The sequence below is a fragment of the Dermochelys coriacea genome, chromosome 11 (genome assembly GCF_009764565.3).
Source record: "Dermochelys coriacea isolate rDerCor1 chromosome 11, rDerCor1.pri.v4, whole genome shotgun sequence".
Taxonomy (NCBI): domain Eukaryota; kingdom Metazoa; phylum Chordata; order Testudines; family Dermochelyidae; genus Dermochelys; species Dermochelys coriacea.
The window spans coordinates 1094880-1113436 of record NC_050078.2 but is presented as its reverse complement, the minus strand read 5'-3'; the positions used below and the strand labels follow the sequence as shown (position 1 = coordinate 1113436).

Here is an 18557-nt window from a genome sequence, read left to right as displayed (position 1 = left end):
TGGGCTCAGTGGCCTCTCCCAGGCTGGCTGGGCTCCTGGCAGGAGGTGGCCCCAGCAGAGCTCAGATAGGGGGCCACTGGTGCCCCCCCTCCCTGCTCTGTGGGATGGGGGGTGGCTTCCCCTCCCCAACCTAACAACGCTCGTGGCAGCCTGATACTGCCCGGCTGTCAGATCCCAGCAATGGCTGCCAAGGTCAGTCCCCCTTGCCCAGCTGTGCCCACCAAGTGGCCCAGCGGCTCCCAGCCACAGTGGGCTGGCAGACACTCCCTATCTATGGGGTGGCATGCAGACAGCCTGTCTGGCGGGCTGGCTGGAGTGGTGGGGCCGGGAGTCTTCCTGCCGCGTTCCCAGCAGCACTGGGGGAGGAGCAGCTGCTGGCTTGGCCCAGAGGGCACACGATGACCCATACTCGGAGCCCTCAGCTCAGGTCTGCCTGCTAATCCGTGGCCCCAGGGACTCGGGTATGTGGTGCACTGCCAGCCAGTGTTTTACAAGGAGTCTCATGAAATTTGGTGTTTTTCCTAAGCTCCCAGCTGCTGGAGTCAGGTGAAGTGTTAGGTGGGAATTTCAGCATTCCTTTAAAAAAACAGCCAATTCCTTGCCCTGGGGGGACCTGAGCGAGCCGCAATGGCTGCGGGCGGGCCCGGAGGGTTGCCAGATGTCTAGTTTTCAACCGAACACCTGTCGAAAAGGGACCCTCCCCAGCCAGGTGAAAAAGAGCAAATGAGTGAGGGTGGGGGAGAGCGAGCAAGGGAGTGGGCGGGGCCTCGGAGAAGGGGCGGGGCAAGGGTGTTCGGTTTTGTTCGGTCAGAAAGTTGGCATCCCCCCCACCGGTTCCTCACCTTTGGGTGCCTGGGGCTGGCCGTACGGGGGAGGCGAGGCGCCCACCTCCAAGCCGTGCCCTCCGGCTGGAACCCCAGCGCTGTGAGCTTCCTCGCAGCAGTGCCCTGGCAGGCCAGCCTGAACCCCAACCGGGAGCGACCCAGGCCTTGATTTCCATCCGTGTGGCCACGCAAGGGGAGCCCCCCGGGGCGGGGGGGGGCAGTGGGCGGGGGGCCGTGCCAGGGAGCCCCGGGGTTACAGTGAGGGGCGGAGCCAATGGGGGCGGGGCTCTGAGCTTGTTTTTCATGACCTCATCAGTTCACAGTGCAGAGGCCTGACGTCACAAACGGCCCGGCTTCCCATTGGCTCTAGGCGCTGTCCGTCACACAGCGGAGGGGTGTGATGGGCTGGGAGCGAGCTCATGGCCCGCCTCAGGCCCGCAGCTGCAGCGGGGCTGGGCGAGCCGCACTCGGAGCGTGGGGAGCCGGGGCCGCTGCGCCGCAGGGAGGTACGGGGGGGGGGCAGGGAGCCCCCGGGGGGTGCAGTGGGGCGGGGGAGGGGCCCGGGGTGCAGTGAGGGCGGGACGGGGAGTCCCCCGGGGGGTGCAGTGAGGGCGGGACGGGGAGTCCCCCGGGGGGTGCAGCGGGGCGGGGCGGGGAGGTCCCCGGGGGGTGCAGGGCAGGGAGCACCTGGGGGTGCAGTGGGGCGGGGGAGTCCCCCGGGGGGTGCAGCGGGGCGGGACGGGGAGTCCCCCGGGGGGTGCAGCGGGGCGGGGCGGGGAGGTCCCCGGGGGGTGCAGGGCAGGGAGCACCTGGGGGGTGCAGTGGGATGGGGTGGGGATCTACCCCGGGGGGCGCAGTGGGGATCGGGCTCCGTGCCCCAGGATCAGGCCCCAGCCGCCCCAGGCCTGGTGGCTGGTGGCTTGCGCTGGTCGTTGCCCTTCGTGGCCAAAGACGGGGGCGCGGTGGTGGGGCAGGAGGCCGGTGTGCGAGGGCCCAGCCCGCCCTGTGCCCACGACGTGCCAGGCCAGCTCCGCGCCGAGGAAGGGACGCCAGCCTGGGCCTGCTGAACCTGGCGCCGCCGGCGGCTCGGGACCCCTCTCGTGCGGGGCTGGGGCCCGGCGGGCTGGGCGTCCGTGCTCGGGGCTTGCCCCGTCCAGGTGGCGAAGGGAAGAGGCCGCCCGAGAGAGGTCGAGAAAGTTCCAGTCGGTCCCAGCGCCTGCCGGAATCGCTGCCAGGCACCCGAGGGGAACAGAGGCCGGGGCGGGTCCGGCGTCTGGCCGGTGATGAGCTCCCTGGGTTGGCCGCAGGACGCCTGGCCCTGCACCCAGCTTCAAACCAGGGCCAGGCGCGAGGGAGGGTGGTGGCCGGGGAGCAGGGAGCCCTGGGGGTCCAGGGGAAGCTGTGACTCGCCTGGTCTCCCTGGCCCTGGGCGTTTGCCCCTCCTCGGGGTCGCCTTGGGTCTGGGCCTGCTCAGTGCCATTGGGCTGGGCTCGCACTGCCCCCCCCCCCCCCCGTGCACTCCAGGAAAAGTGAGAATTGAAGTTTTGTTTTTGCTTTCAAAGGCAGAAAATCACATGCTGGGTTTGCAAAATCCCTTATTTACCAACAGAACCAAGCTGGGGCCCGACGCGGCCCTGGGAACTGCTGACCACAAGCGGAGGGATGGGGGCGGGGGGGGAGTGAATTTAGTGTCAGGCACGTGCTGAATGTGTGAGGGAGGGGAGGGTCCAAAGCATCCCCACGGATAAAGGAAACAGAAGAGGGCTGTGGTATGGGGCAGCAGGCATCCACCCCGCTGCGCTGTCTGCTTCGGGGCCTGTCCCCCCTGAAATGGGAAAGGCCCAGAGAAGGGCAGCAAGCAGGGTGGGGCTGAGAGGGGCAGAGTCAGTGCGCCAGGCGAGGGGCTGGCTGCGGGAGCAGGGGATAGTGGGATGGTGGCGGTGGGGGGGCCGTGTGATATGATCTGGGAGTGGGTCTGCGGGAACGGCGAGGGTGTGAAGGCAATGATGAGACCTGGATGTAATGTGTCTGGAAATGGGGAGACAGTGGAGGGGTTCGGAGGCTGGGCCGTGACCACAGCAGCTGCAGGTTGAATGGATTCTGGGGTGCTGGAGTGTCGGCCGGGAGGAGGCTGCAGCATAGAACTAACCTGTGGAACTGGCTGCCATAGGGAAAGCGCACAGCTGTGACTGACCCCAGGGCCCCCATGTAAACAAATGACCCGATTTCCCGAGGAGTCAGGCGCCCTCCGCTGCCCTCGACCCCAGCGTGGGTCACTGACGGGGGACGGGCAGCCTCGCTGCAGAGCTATTCTTACTCCTCCCTTGTGGCGGGATTAGATGTTTATAGTAGCTGCTAAGCTCCTTAATACTGACAGACTGTTTAGGGAGGGGCTGGGCCCCAATCTGTCCCGCGGTGAGATTCTCTGGTCCCCTGCTCACAGTCCCCCCCCCACCAGCCCCCCTGCCCACATTGACCCTGTCCAGCTGGTGAGGGCATCTGCTGTGCCCCCTAAGGGCCAAGGGTGAGACTCCCAGCTAGGCCTGCCCTCTGGCCCCCAGCTCCCTCGTTAGGCACCAAGGGCCAGGTTTGTAACGATGCCTAACTCCCACTGGGAGTAAACTGCCTATAAAACCCTGGGCTCTAAGGACTTGCAGATGGGGGCTGGGGGCGCTCGGCCCCTCTGCATAAATCCGGCCACTTCCTCGGGTGCCTGAATGCTGAGCTGGGCGGGCCCCTGTGGCGAGGGGTGGTGTTCTGTGGTGATGGCACCGGGGGCCCGTTGGGCTGGGCCCTGCCCAGGCACATGGGGAGGGTGGTCTTGGGCTCCCTGGTATGGGTTGACGCTGGCAGCGCCCTCCCACACCCGGCTGCAGAGCGGGTTCTAGCAGGGACCCCTCCTCACCCCCCCCCCCGGTGCTGGAGGCTGGGCAGGGTGGAGGCATGTGCTGAGGGGGTGCCCGAATGCCGGCCCCAGAGTTCCCCGCCCCAGCTACCCCAGTCATCACCATAGGGAGCTCTCCCAGGCACCTGATTAACAGCCCCCCCCGGCCCCCCGAGGGTGAGACTCTGAGTGCAGCTGGGTGCTTTGAGGGACTGGGGTGGGACAAGCAGCCAGCCTGGTCTCTGCTCCTCCCCTTTGCTGCTCACTGAAGAGGCATGAGATGCGATGTCCTGAGGTTGGGGGTTCCACGACCACCACTCCCAAGAGGAGAAGGCGGGTGGTGGTGGTCGGGGACTCTCTCCTCCGGGGGACTGAGTCATCTATCTGCCGCCCTGACCGGGAAAACCGAGAAGTCTGCTGCTTGCCAGGGGCTAAGATTCGTGATGTGACGGAGAGACTGCCGAGACTCATCAAGCCCTCGGATCGCTACCCCTTCCTGCTTCTCCACGTGGGCACCAATGATACTGCCAAGAATGACCTTGAGCGGATCACTGCGGACTACGTGGCTCTGGGAAGAAGGATAAAGGAGTTGGAGGCGCAAGTGGTGTTCTCGTCCATCCTCCCCGTGGAAGGAAAGGCCTGGGTAGGGGACCGTCGAATCGTGGAGGTCAACGAATGGCTACGCAGGTGGTGTCGGAGAGAAGGCTTTGGATTCTTTGACCATGGGATGGTGTTCCATGAAGGAGGAGTGCTGGGCAGAGACGGGCTCCATCTTACGAAGAGAGGGAAGAACATCTTGCCAGCAGGCTGGCTAACCTAGTGAGGAGGGCTTTAAACTAGGTTCACCGGGGGAAGGAGACCAAAGCCCTGAGGTAAGTGGGATACCGGGAGGAAGCACAGGCAGGAATGTCTGTGAGGGGAGGGCTCCTGCCTCATACTGGGAATGAGGGGCGATCAACAGGTTATCTCAAGTGCTTATATACAAATGCACAAAGCCTTGGAAACAAGCAGGGAGAACTGGAGGTCCTGGTGATGTCAAGGAATTATGACGTGATTGGAATAACAGAGACTTGGTGGGATAACTCACATGACTGGAGTACAGTCATGGATGGTTATAAACTGTTCAGGAAGGACAGGCAGGGCAGAAAAGGTGGGGGAGTAGCACTGTATGTAAGGGAGCAGTATGACTGCTCAGAGCTCCGGTACGAAACTGTGGAAAAACCTGAGTGTCTCTGGATTAAGTTTAGAAGTGTGTGCAACAAGAGTGATGTCATGGTGGGAGTCTGCTATAGACCACCGGACCAGGGGGATGAGGTGGATGAGGCTTTCTTCCGGCAACTCACGGAAGCTACTAGATCGCATGCCCTGATTCTCATGGGTGACTTTAATTTTCCTGATATCTGCTGGGAGAGCAATACAGCGGTGCATAGACAATCCAGGAAGTTTTTGGAAAGCGTAGGGGACAATTTCCTGGTGCAAGTGCTAGGGAGCCAACTAGGGGGAGCGCTTTTCTTGACCTGCTGCTCACAAACCGGGTAGAATTAGTGGGGGAAGCAAAAGTGGATGGGAATCTGGGAGGCAGTGACCATGAGTTGGTTGAGTTCAGGATCCTGACGCAGGGAAGAAAGGTAAGCAGCAGGATACGGACCCTGGACTTCAGGAAAGCAGACTTTGACTCCCTCAGGGAACAGATGGCCAGGATCCCCTGGGGGACTAACATGAAAGGGAAGGGAGTCCAGGAGAGCTGGCTGTATTTCAAGGAATCCCTGTTGAGGTTACAGGGACAAACCATCCCGATGAGTCGAAAGAATAGTAAATATGGCAGGCGACCAGCTTGGCTTAATGGTGAAATCCTAGCGGATCTTAAACATAAAAAAGAAGCTTACAAGAAGTGGAAGGTTGGACATATGACCAGGGAAGAGTATGAAAATATTGCTCGGGCATGTAGGAAAGATATCAGGAGGGCCAAATCGCACCTGGAGCTGCAGCTAGCAAGAGATGTCAAGAGTAACAAGAAGGGTTTCTTCAGGTATGTTGGCAACAAGAAGAAAGCCAAGGAAAGTGTGGGCCCCTTACTGAATGAGGGAGGCAAGCTAGTGACAGAGGATGTGGAAAAAGCTAATGTACTCAATGCTTTTTTTGCCTCTGTTTTCACTAACAAGGTCAGCTCCCAGACTGCTGTGCTGGGCAACACAAAATGGGGAAGAGATGGCCAGCCCTCTGTAGAGATAGAGGTGGTTAGGGACTATTTAGAAAAGCTGGATGTGCACAAGTCCATGGGGCCGGACGAATTGCATCCGAGAGTGCTGAAGGAATTGGCGGCTGTGATTGCAGAGCCCTTGGCCATTATCTTTGAAAACTCGTGGCGAACGGGGGAAGTCCCGGATGACTGGAAAAAGGCTAATGTAGTGCCCATCTTTAAAAAAGGGAAGAAGGAGGATCCTGGGAACTACAGGCCGGTCAGCCTCACCTCAGTCCCTGGAAAAATCATGGAGCAGGTCCTCAAAGAATCAATCCTGAAGCACTTAGAGGAGAGGAAAGTGATCAGGAACAGTCAGCATGGATTCACCAAGGGAAGGTCATGCCTGACTAATCTAATCGCCTTTTATGATGAGATTACTGGTTCTGTGGATGAAGGGAAAGCAGTGGATGTATTGTTTCTTGACTTTAGCAAAGCTTTTGACACGGTCTCCCACAGCATTCTTGTCAGCAAGTTAAGGAAGTATGGGCTGGATGAATGCACTATAAGGTGGGTAGAAAGCTGGCTAGATTGTCGGGCTCAACGGGTAGTGATCAATGGCTCCATGTCTAGTTGGCAGCCGGTGTCAAGTGGAGTGCCCCAGGGGTCGGTCCTGGGGCCCGTTTTGTTCAATATCTTCATAAATGATCTGGAGGATGGTGTGGATTGCACTCTCAGCAAATTTGCGGATGATACTAAACTGGGAGGAGTGGTAGATACGCTGGAGGGGAGGGATAGGATACAGAAGGACCTAGACAAATTGGAAGATTGGGCCAAAAGAAATCTAATGAGGTTCAATAAGGATAAGTGCAGGGTCCTGCACTTAGGATGGAAGAATCCAATGCACCGCTACAGACTAGGGACCGAATGGCTCGGCAGCAGTTCTGCGGAAAAGGACCTAGGGGTGACAGTGGACGAGAAGCTGGATATGAGTCAGCAGTGTGCCCTTGTTGCCAAGAAGGCCAATGGCATTTTGGGATGTATAAGTAGGGGCATAGCGAGCAGATCGAGGGACGTGATCGTTCCCCTCTATTCGACACTGGTGAGGCCTCATCTGGAGTACTGTGTCCAGTTTTGGGCCCCACACTACAAGAAGGATGTGGATAAATTAGAAAGAGTACAGCGAAGGGCAACAAAAATGATTAGGGGTCTAGAGCACATGACTTATGAGGAGAGGCTGAGGGAGCTGGGATTGTTTAGTCTGCAGAAGAGAAGAATGAGGGGGGATTTGATCGCTGCTTTCAACTACCTGAAAGGGGGTTTCAAAGAGGATGGCTCTAGACTGTTCTCAATGGTAGCAGATGACAGAACGAGGAGTAATGGTCTCAAGTTGCAATGGGGGAGGTTTAGATTGGATATTAGGAAAAACTTTTTCACTAAGAGGGTGGTGAAACACTGGAATGCGTTACCTAGGGAGGTGGTAGAATCTCCTTCCTTAGAGGTTTTTAAGGTCAGGCTTGACAAAGCCCTGGCTAGGATGATTTAACTGGGACTTGGTCCTGCTTTGAGCAGGGGGTTGGACTAGATGACCTTCTGGGGTCCCTTCCAACCTTGATATTCTATGATTCTATGAAGAGCCGGTGGGGGGTGGCTGGTCCTGGCTGCTGGGGTGTCTCCCTGTGGGCAGGTGAGTGTGGGGGGAGCCCCATAGTGGAGAGGGAGAATGGGGGGGTCAGACATGAGGAGGGAGAGGAGCAGAAGCAAACTTCCCGTGGGGAGGCACCTCCCTTCGGCTCAGCAAGGGCAAGGGACCCCGGGCTAGGAGGGGGTGGTCCAATGGGGATGAGGTCCTGCGGTTGCATAGATGGAGCATAGTCCTGCCCCTCAGTGGCTCTGGGAGGGGTGGGACCCTCTGGGGTGCCAAGAGGCAGGGTCCCTTGAAGAATCTGCAGCTGGTGCCGTCCCTGCCCTTGGGCTGTGACAGAGACAAGTGCCCCTGGAGCTCTGGCTGCCGGCGCCTGACGTGGGTGGGGCCCGCCAGCCTCTGTGCCACAAATAACCCCCTTGCATTCCCACTGCCTGGGCAGGGGCAGAGAGGCTGAGGCCGAAGAGGGGCGGCAGTGTGAAAGCGAGGGGGCGAGCCGGGGGACCCCGTCCTGGCTCAGACAGGCTGCTCGGCACGACAGCCCGTCGGCTGGGAGGCAGACAGACCTGCGGCGAGGCAGGGACTGAGGGCAGATGGGGCCCAGTGTCCCCACTCTGCCTGCTGCATCAGCAGCTGCCCCTGTGCAAAGGGGGTGGGACGTCCCCCTCCGGAGCTGGTAGCGCTGTACAGCAGACCAGGAATCGGGTCTCTGCGGCTGTGTTTGCCGGGCTGGCCTCCTCTGGCAGAGGACAGACGGCCCAGTCGCTGCTCTTTGGGACCTGGGGACGGGCGGCTGTTTCTGGCTGATGCTCTGACCTTAGCTGCCAGCACAGTCCCAGGGGGCTCGCTCTGCTCCCCCGGGCATCTCCAGATATGCCTGACGTTGCTCTTCCTCCCCAGCTGCACTGCCGGCCCCTGACGGACGGACGCCATGGTGGAGTACTACGAAGTGCTGGGTGTGCCCCGAAACGCCTCCTCGGACGACATCAAGAAGGCGTAAGTCCTGCCCCCTCCCGAGTCGCTTACGCTTTCCGCTAGCAGCTGTTGCCCTGCCGGGGCCCCCTGTGCCACGCCGGAGTCGGCACCGGCTCAGGATAGAGTGGGGCTGGACGAGCGCTCGAGGGGCAGCGTGGCCTAGTGGGCAGGGCCTGGGGCTGGTGCTTGGGATCCCTGGGATCCGGCCCTGCTCTGCCACTGATCTGCTGCGACCTTGGCCAAGTCCCTTCCCCTGGGGCCTCACTTCCACAGCTGGGCGATGGCGGCGACAGGCCATCCGTGGGCAGTTTGCTTCACGCTTGGGGGCAGGGCCTGTCCTGCTCTGGGTCTGCAACCCGCCCTGCCTCCTTCCCCGATCTTGGGCAGGGCCTGACCAGACGCACCCACCACCCCAGTCTGGGGCGGGATCTCTAGTGTTACCTCAGCACGTCAGCCCTCAGCTCTCGCTCTGACTGGAGCGAGCCTGACGGGGGTGTTGGGGGGCTCTTCTGTGGGGTGACAGTGACAGGGAAAGAAATGCTTTTGCTTCCTCCCTGAGTTGTGACTTGGGGCTGGGCTGGTGGGTGCTGGTTTTGGGGGGGGGGGGGTGGCCAGTGGGTGCTGGTTCGTGGGGGGCTGGTGCAGTGGGTGCTGGCTCAAGGTGGGGAGTATGGAGTCTGTGTTGCAGTGTCTCGCCCTGGTATGTGGGAACATGCGCTGTGATCACAGGCCCTGCTCGGGGAGGGGGGGGCAGCATGGGGAGGGGCATGCAGAGTGAGATGGTGGGGGGCTGTTCAAGGGCAAAGGGGGTGTCCCAGGAGCTAAGAGCAGCTCTCTAAGGAAGCCCCTGGATGCCAGGTTGTGCCTGGGTGCTGGTGGGAACCTGGTGCGGTGGGGTCCAGCCTGGCATGGGGTGGCTGTGCACCATTGATTGGTCTCGGGGTTGGCTGGCACAGTGGGGGGAGGATGGCACCTGCCGACAGCAGAGCTGTGGGGTCACTGACTGTCCCTGGGCACTGTGCAGGTACAGGAAGGCGGCGCTGAAATGGCACCCGGATAAGAACCCAGAGAACAAGGAACACGCCGAGCGGAAGTTCAAAGAGATCGCGGAGGCCTACGAAGTGTTGTCGGACAGTAAGGGGCTGGCGTCTCCCCTCCCGCTTCGTTTCGGGACACCTAGCACTTGTAGCCATGGGGCTGGAAGGGACCTGAAGGGGTCGCTTAGTTCAGCCCCTGCACCACGGCAGGGCTAAGTGGCCGTAGCCCAGCCCTGACGGGTTTGTTGCTTAAACCTCCAGGGATGGGGGCTCAGTGGCCCCGGGAAGCCTGCTCCTCAGTGTAGCTCCCAGGAGTGTTGGAAGTTTTTCCCGCAATTGCCCCAAGTGCCCCGTGCTGCAGATCAAACCCGGCACTTCCTGTGCAGCCTGCAGTGGATGCACAGCACGACTGGGGTGTCCATCCTGCAGTGTAGACCCGGGGCTGTGGGGCTGGGCCGTGGACTCAAGCATCCTCACTGCGCGGCAAACCAGGGCTGGGCCTGGCTCTCTCAGCCAGGCTAAGGTGGCCACACCACGCTCTGCAGCCCTTCTGACCTGGGACTGGTGCTTGGGCTGCATCCACACTGCAAAGTGACGGGGCTTGGACCTCGCCCAGCAGGGCCCTAGGGCTCTGACACGCCCCCTCAGGGCTTGCTGAGGGGGGATGTGTGTGCGGACTGACGGACGGACGGAACGTGAGCTCAAGTCAGGGTCAGAGCCTGGCCTTAGTGTGCAGTGTAGACAGACCCTTAAACCCCATCCTCTAGAGAACGGCCCTTCACGCACCTTGAGCCTGGTCTCCGTCGTTTTGTCTCCAGACTGAACGCGCCCAGGTATTAACCCTCCCTCACAGGGCAGGTTTCTAAACCTTTGATCAGGTTTGTTGCTCTCCAATTGGTTCACATCTTTCCTGACGTTGCGTCCCCAGACCGGCCGCAGCCCTGCCGCTGAGGCCTCCCCGGTGCCGAGCAGAGTGGGCCAATGACCTGTGCCTTACGGACGGTGCTCCCGTTAACACACCCCAGCATGAGCAGCCTTCCCGTAGCCGCGTCCCATTGTGGACCTAGTCAGCGTGTGATCCACTGGGATCCCCAGATCCTGCCCAGCCAGTTTTCCCCATTTGGTGTTGAGAGGGGAGCTGCTGCGCTCTGTATGGACGGTGTCCCCGTCGCTCCCAGCTGTGCGTGTGCCCCTGGGCTGTAGGCAGGACGGTGCTGCTGCCCTGGTTCCTTGCCCCTTAGAGGAGCAGGCCCCGAGACGGCCCTTTGCAAGCAGCCTCCAGCCCGGCTGCATCCTGCCCTGGCGCAGGGCAGGGGTGCACAGAGACCACGGCTGTTCCTGCTCGTGGTCAATGGGCCCCTCCCTCTGCCCAGGATCCCCGGCACAGACTCACCCTGCCCCCCCCAGCCAGGCCTGATCCCTGCACTAGGGAATGCTGAGCTTCCGGAGCCCCCTTTGCACCCCTGAGGCACTCGGGGGGAAGATGGGGTGTGTGTGTGTGTGGGGGGGCTGGCCGGTCTGCACCTCTCTACGTCCCTTTGTGGGAGAGGCTCTTGTTAACTTTCTGCTCTCTGAGCCACATGCACCATTTCATGTTCCTTTGCCTCTCTCCCTGGGGGTTGTAGTCAGGGTGTGGGGAGGGGTCCCCAGGAGTCTCTGGCCATGTCCAGCCCCATGCATTGCGCATGACTTGCTGGATTCATTCATTCCCCACAGACTCGCTCTTATCCTAGGCGAGCTGTCGGAGCTTGGCCCTCGTTGCTGAGCCCCCAGGCCTGGGGAGCCCCATGCGTCCCAAGGATCTCGGTGGGCTGGCTTAGATCACATCGCCTGGAGCTGCTCTGATCCGTCGCTGCTCAGAGACCCCGTGAGCCTGGAGTGAGGCACCTGGAAAGCTGGACAAGGGACATTTTCCCCCCCCCCCCCCGCACCACCACACACACACCAGCCCTGAGGGTCCCAGAGCAACGACACGGGTCGAAAATCCCCAGACTTTTCAAAGGTTTAAGTTCTCCTTTTCTTTAGACTTTTCAAAGGAAGTATTGGGTTCTTGTCTGAGCCCTGGGGGTTGCCGTCCCCCCAGGCTTTGCTCTGCAGCCAGGAAGGGAAGGAAACGGCAGCTGACAGTCTTGCCCCATCCCATGACTCCGAGAGCTGGGGCTTTAGGAGTACTCCCAATGGCACGAGAGCCGGCGATGCCGCCTGCCCACGCAGCGGGAGATGGCCCCCCGCTGCATGACCCATTCTCCCTCTTAGCTAGGGGCCGCCCCTTCCCCAGCCCTGCTGGATTGGCGGGGGCCGGCTAACTCTTCCTCTTCTCCCCGCAGAGGAGAAGCGTGACATCTACGACCGCTATGGCAAGGAAGGCCTCATGGGAGCAGGTGAGCCAGCAGTGCTGTGGGGGAGGAGCCTGGCCTGGGGGAGCTGAAATCGGGGGGGGACCTTGCTCCTGAAATCTGGGCTGAGGGGAATAAAGTCTGACAATCCCAGCCTGTGTTGTCGTGTGGTGCGCGCACCCACAATGGAGTGCCAGCTGTCTCCGGGAGTCTAAGGGACAGCCACGCTTAGTCCGGACACCGCCCGCCCGGGGAGTGGGCATGAACAAAACGGCAAAGCCCTACGCGGCTGAGCCCCCCCAGGTGCGGCCCCACGGGGCTCACTGCCCCTGGAGCAGGGCCCCCCAACTCGCTCCGCGGCTGAGCCCCCCCAGGTGCGGCCCCACGGGGCTTGCTGCCCCTGAGCCGGGCCCCCCACTCTCTCCGCGGCTGTGACCCCCGGCGTCCCACTGCCATCTCTGCTGTGGTGTGGTGTGTCCGTGCTCCACCCACCCGTCAGTGCTGCAGGCGTTAGGGGTGGAACTTGCACTGGGCTGGGTGCCGGCTCTTGACCCAGTGGCAATTTGAACCCACTACAGATATTTGCAGGGCGACCCAAGTGAGAGTGGCTTTGGGAGCGCGTCATGTCCCATTGCATGCTGGGACCTGTAGCTTTCAGAGCCCCGTGCTAACAGAGCACCTTTAACCTGGCTCGTCTCCTCTCGGGGACGGGGACCCCAGCCTGTTTCTCTGCTTGGTTCAGACTGGGATCTTGGTGCTAGCGTCCTGTGTCTGCTTTTCCCCAGCAGGGCCTGGGGGATCAAGAGCCGGCGCAGAAGTCCCCGAGTTCACCTTCACCTTCCGCAGTGCCCACGACGTCTTCCGGGAGTTCTTTGGCGGGCGGGATCCCTTCTCGGAGCTCTTTGGTGAGTTTTGTCCCCCAGCTCTCCTGGGGGCGCTGGAGGAGGGAGGAGAGAGTGGGCCCAACCCAGTGCACACTTTGATTCTTTGAGGCCAGAGAAGTGGGGATTGGTGAGAGACCCTGAGGCTATGTTGTGTGTCATGGGTCCTGTACCGCTGAAAGCTCATGGAGATTTGCCTTTGACTCAAGTGGTGCAGCCTGGGCTTTTGGCTCAGGAGGGGCTGAGTTTGAACTTCTGGGTGACAGCAGGGGCAGGAGTCGCCAGCCTAGCAGCAGCTGTGAGCCCCTCCAGTTAGCACGGTGCCTTCCACAGCATCGGCTCCCTGCCCCACAGCTGGAGCAGCAACTTCTTCCAGTACCTGGTGTGCTGGTGGTGTGGGAGCTGGTGACGCCAGCCGAGGACTGCCCCACACTTTCAGCAGGCCCGGTCCAAGCAGATGCTGGTCCTTGTGGCAGAGGACGCAGGGGAGGAGCGAGGGAGCCGGATAGCCGAAGGAGAGAGACTGGGAAGTGTTGGTGGTCTGGGCTCGGTCGCTGCGGGGAGGCTTGGCTCCGATGCAGCTGGGGATGATGCGGGGGGCAGCCATGCTTGCTCTTGAGCTGAATACACGGGACAGAAGGATCCGTGCGTGGGAGGGGCTGATCCATGAGGAAGGGTGAAGAGCCGTGACTGGCGGTGGGTGGCCGACACCAGCGACTGATGGAGCTAGCCTAGGTGCTGGGCCCAGGCTTCTGGTAGGAATTGAACTCGAGTCCCAGAGCCGTGCCCTAGCTGCTGGCCAAGGGCTCGCTGTGGGTGCTGGCAGGGGGCGGCTGGAAGCAGTGTGCTGCCGTTACGAGGGGGGCAGGTAGGCTGCGTATTGGGGAATCCTCTCCAAAGGGCTGCAGGGAGCCTCAGGACACGTGAACTGAGAGAGACCGGAGCGGCGCCCGCTGGCTCTCGGCAGCATGTGGCCCTGTCAGAGCGACTAGCACCAGGCCCTGCCCACTGTGTGGGCTTGATCCTGCAGCGCCTGGGGCAGGCGAGCCACTGGAGCCGGGGGCTGCTGGATCTTCAGCTTCTCTTTCTGCAACTCAGCAGTTGGACACACAGAAGTGCCAGCTCCGTAGGCATCTGGAGACCGCCTCCCAGAGCCCCCTTCGGGGCCTGCAGCTCTGGGGCCCGTGGGTGCCTGCCCCCAGGGTGGACTGCGTGCACTCTGGAGTTGTGTGGCTGACGCGGCCTGGCCTGGCATCCTGCTAGGGAGGTTCTCGGGCTGTTCTCACGCCACGATCCCTGCCTTCCAGATGAGATGCTGCCGTTCTCAGAGCTGCGGGGAGCTGGCCTTGGACACCCTGGACCAGGCTCCTTCTTCTCATCTTTCCCGGCATCCTCAGGTAGGGGCAGCTTGCCTGTCGCTGCCAGCACTGTCCTTCCTGGGCACCTGCCGCACCTGGAGAGGGCACCTGTGTGGTCCCAGCTCCAGCTTTCTCCCGAGTCGCTCCTCCTCCCCTCGGTGCCAGATCCCCTGCCTGGCCCAAACCTCCTCCCCTCAGCTCCGGCGATTCAGGGACAGTTTGGCCCTGGGTCACGGAGTCCCCGGGCGATGCTCGGGAGCTGCTCCCTACGAAGCCAGGCAGGACTCTGGGGGAGTCTCCTCTCTGGGAGCAGCCTGTCCCCAGGACACACGGCTCCCCCCTTCCTGGGTCTGACTTCGGAGCATCCAGCATCCTCTGCCCCTCTGTGCGCTTCCCACAGCCAGTCCGCCCAGGCGGGGTCCTGGGGGGGCCAGAGGGTCCTGCCCCCCAACTCCGCAGTCAGACATGACTCTCAGCCAACCAGTAAAACAGAAGGTTTATTAGACGACAGGAACATGGTCTAAACCAGAGCTTGTAGGTACAGAGAACAGGACCCCTCAGCTGGGTCCATCTTGAGGGGCAGTGAGCCAGACAACCACGTCTGCACTTCACTCCTCATCCCCAGCCAGCCCCAAACTGACTCCCCCTCCAGCCCCTCCTCCTCTGGGCTTTGTCCCTTTCCCGGGCCAGGAGGGCACCTGATTCCTTTGTTCTCCAACCCTTTAGCTCTCACCTTGCAGGGGGAAGGGCCAGGCCATCAGTGGCCAGGAGACAGAGTGTCGGCCATTTATGTACCTGGCCCTTTGCTCTGCAACAATCACACCCCCTTATCTCACCACCTAGAGACTTAAGAAATGCTTAGGGGAAACTGAGGCACCCCTATAGTATTCAGAGGAAACATTAAGAACAGTCCCACTTCGTCACACCCTGCGACTGCTGGACAGACATTTCCCTGCAGTGCATCCCCCTGGCTGATCCGTTACCACCCTGTCACCCTCTCACGCCCGGCCAAGGACCCCCCTGTGATCCCGTGAGGCTCTCCAGGGCCTGGCCCAGGCTGGGTGCTCCTGCTATGAGGTTGTCGCCCTGTTTTTCAGATTTCTTCTCCTCGTCCTTCAGCCCTGGCACCAACCCCGGAATTGGTTTCCGCTCGGTTTCCACCTCCACCACCTTTGTCAATGGCAAACGCATCACCACAAAGAGGTAGGGAGGGGCCAGCGTGGACTGGCCAGTGGCCAAGCTAGCCTGTCTCCCAGCAACACGGCAGCTGCTCCGGGGGACCAGATCATGGGGCCAGTCAGGCTGGTGCCCCACCTTCCCTCATGACAGAGCCCTCCATGGGGCCAGCCAGGCCAGTGCCTCACCACTCGTCACGCCAGAGCCCTCCATGGGGCCTGCCAGTATGGTGTCACCCCACACCAGAACTCTCCATGGGGCCAGCTAGTCCTATGTCCCCCGCATGCCAGAGCCTACCCTTCCTGGGGCCAAGCTGTGTCCAGGCAGGGTCCCCCCATCTCTGATGGCTCCTGCAGCAGCTGCTGTTTGACTTGCTGTCAATGGCCAAAGACCCGGCCCGAACAGCGCAGCGTCTGCCCTTCATAACTTCCCAGCCCCGCTGCCGGGTGACACCTCGATCAGCCCCAGCCGGGGAGCCGAGTCCTACTAGGAGGCTTTGCTGCTAGGCCACCTGTCACTGCAGTGCTGGGCGGGGAGAGCACTTTAAATCTACAGCCTGCACCCCCGGAAGCGTAACTCGTGCCCAAGGTCAGAAGATACGGACAAGGTGAAGACCAGCCCCCGCTCAGAATGGAGTTGGCAGCTGCCGCTGACGCACATGGAGCCCTAGATGACACCACACAGTGCCCCACCCCATCCCGAATTTCCCCCGTGGGGTGCCGCCCTCGCCGGCTGGGTGACCTTGTGCTGCCTCTGTCTCTGCAGGATTGTGGAGAACGGGCAGGAGCGGGTGGAGGTGGAAGAGGACGGGGAGCTGAAATCAATCCACGTTAACGGTGAGGAGTGGGGTGGGAGGGGTCTCTGGGGACCAGGGTGCCCCCTGGTTCTGGACTGTCTCTGTATGTTGGCTGAGCCCCCCCCGGGAGGTGGGGGGGCAGGGTTCTCCCCACCTCACACAGTGGCGCTGAGATCCGGATCAGATGACTGGCCCAGGGTGAGCTAGGGACAGGCCTAGGAATTGAACTTGTCTCCAGGGTCCCCATCCTCCCATGGCCAGGCCAGGCCTGGGGACAGCGTGCCTGGGCCCATGGGCCCTGACGCTTGTCTCCTTCCCATCAGGTGTCCCTGACGACATGGCGCTGGGGCTGGAGCTGAGCCGGCGGGAGCAGCAGGCCCTCCCGGCCCGGGCCTCGCACTCGCCCCCCGCACCGCCGCGGCCCCGCGGCTCGTCCCCGGTCTGCCTGTACACGGACAGCGAGGAGGAGGACGAGGATCTGCAGCTGGCCATGGCCTACAGCCTGTCTGAGATGGAGGCCGCGGGGCAGCACAGAGCAGGTGCGCGTGGCGCCCGCAGGCAGCAGGGCGGTGCCCAGCAGGAGGCGCAAGGGGGGAGCCAGGTGCCTCGGCCCCAGCCCCAGCCCGTGGGCAGCAAGGGAAGCCGGACACAGAGCCTGGGGGCAGGGGGCGGGCAGGAGGGGGCAGCGCCCGAACCAGCAGCGGGGACAGAGCCTGCTCCCAAGCAGAAGCCGTCGCACTGTCGCCTGCTGTGAGCCGGGCTGGGGCTGGGGGCCCGGGCAGCCGGAGGATCCCAGCCCCGGGGGAGCAGCTGGTCCCTGCGGGCACTCGCAGGGCCGCCTGAGAACCCAGCAGGGCTGGGGGGCTCAGTAAAGGGCTGGAGAGGAGCCTCCCTCTGGTGTGTGCCGTTGCAGAGCGATGAGAGAGCGATGAGCTGCCCCTGCAGAGCGGGAACCGAATGCTTCCCCTGGGGCGTCCTGGGGGGGGCTCACATGGGGCCCTGGCACCATCACATGCTCAGCTGCCTGTCTATGCCATGTCTCCCCCCTCTGCAGAGGGGATCCCCCACCCCCCCAGCCAGCACTGCCCCAGCTCAGCTGTTTGCGAGGACCTGCCCTGGTTCAGTGGGAGCTGGTCTGCCCCTAGGGTCTCCTCCCAGAACCCCTCTGCTGGGCCAGGCCCTATGGGAGGGGTGTAGAGGTCACGGCCTGGCAGGGGAGGGCTGCCCAGGGGTGTGGGGCTCAGGTCCTTCGCCAGGGGCCACAAGCACAGCTAGGCTGCTCTAGAGGAGTCAGGGGCAGGGCGTCCCTTGTCGGGGGGGGGGGGGGGGGGAGATGCTGCAAGGAAGGTAATGGGTGTTGGGGGGCAGGGGACGGGTGCTAGTTCTTGCCCTCACTGTAGCTGCTCTGGATCCTGCTGCTTACCCCCCCCCACACCTCCACTGCTCTGGCTGCAGCCCTTGCCTGACACCCCTGCCCCCCAGGTAACCCCCTGTCCCACTTCCACAGAGCCGGGGGCCACCCAGCTGGCATCAGGGCCCAGCACTCCTCCCTCCTGTGCCTCACGCCACCTGGGCTGGCAGGAGCCTCGGGTGAGTCCTGCCCCAGGAATGGGGCTGGAGCCCTCCGCAGCCCCAGGGGTGCTAGTGCCCTGGCCTGCACGTGCACTGGCTGTCACGCTCACAAGGCTTGATTCATCCGTGTCGTCCCTCCCCCTCCCCTCTGCTTGTCTCCCCAGGTGTGTTCTGAGGGACGCGCCGCGGGGACCCTGCCATGTGCAGTCGCCCAGGGAGGCTGGTCACACCCGGACATCGCTCTGTTTCTGCACTTCCCCCCCCCCCCGTACCCCCGGGCTGCATAGTGGGGGGCTCTCTCCTGTCACCGTCTGCTGAGCAGTGTGTAGTTGGCTGTAGCTAGTGAGGAGGGGGCACAGATTCCATCCAAGCCCCAGCAGGGGCATCTGTGCTGGGGCCTGACTGGGTAGTGTCCTGCATGTTGGGCCCTGACAGCTCTGCAGGACAGCTGTGCCAGGGGCCCCCGGTGGGAGGGGAACTGGGGGACCGAGCCGTGGGCACCTCCAGCCCCGTCCTGCTCTGCTGGGGGTTGCAGCTGGAAGAAGCCTGACTGCAGGGATGGAGGCAGCCCCGGGGAAGGAGTAAGGGGGAGGGAGCTGCAGCTGGAAGAGACGGAGGATTCTCCTTCAGAGCCTGCACAGGGGGAGGGGGCTTACTCCAGCAGCCTCCCCCCCCCCCCTCCTTCCAGCGGGGCAGGAGCTGCTCTAAGGCTGTGGGTGCAGGGGGGTGGAAGGAGGGGGCCTGCGCCCTGCGGCTCCTGGCTGTGCATCCCCCTTGCTGCTGTAGGGCTGCGCCATCCCCCAGGGAGTGGACCCTGCTGTCAGTCAATAAACTGTTTGCAATAGATGCAGTGTGTGAGGGGGGCTTTCTGAGGGGGGAGGGCAGGGGCTAGCT

At 62.3% G+C, this 18557-nt stretch overlaps 1 protein-coding gene across 2 annotated transcripts; it reads left to right on the top strand.

Annotated features, from left to right (window-relative positions):
• The first annotated feature begins 1197 nt into the window (after positions 1-1197).
• On the top strand, positions 1198-18509 carry LOC119863379 (dnaJ homolog subfamily B member 2-like). Of its 2 annotated transcripts, none has more exons than XM_038421748.2 (10): positions 1198-1330; positions 8433-8528; positions 9532-9641; positions 11872-11925; positions 12666-12785; positions 14069-14158; positions 15217-15322; positions 16061-16131; positions 16415-16630; positions 17828-18509. In XM_038421748.2, exons 2-10 carry the CDS (start codon positions 8464-8466, stop codon positions 17836-17838), a joined length of 843 nt encoding a protein of 280 aa, XP_038277676.1. In that variant the 5' UTR covers positions 1198-1330; positions 8433-8463; the 3' UTR covers positions 17839-18509. The 2 variants fall into 2 exon arrangements, with proteins under 2 accessions (XP_038277676.1, XP_038277675.2); XM_038421747.2 differs by having other exon boundaries at positions 1253-1330; positions 12669-12785.
• Positions 18510-18557: the final 48 nt, after the last annotated feature.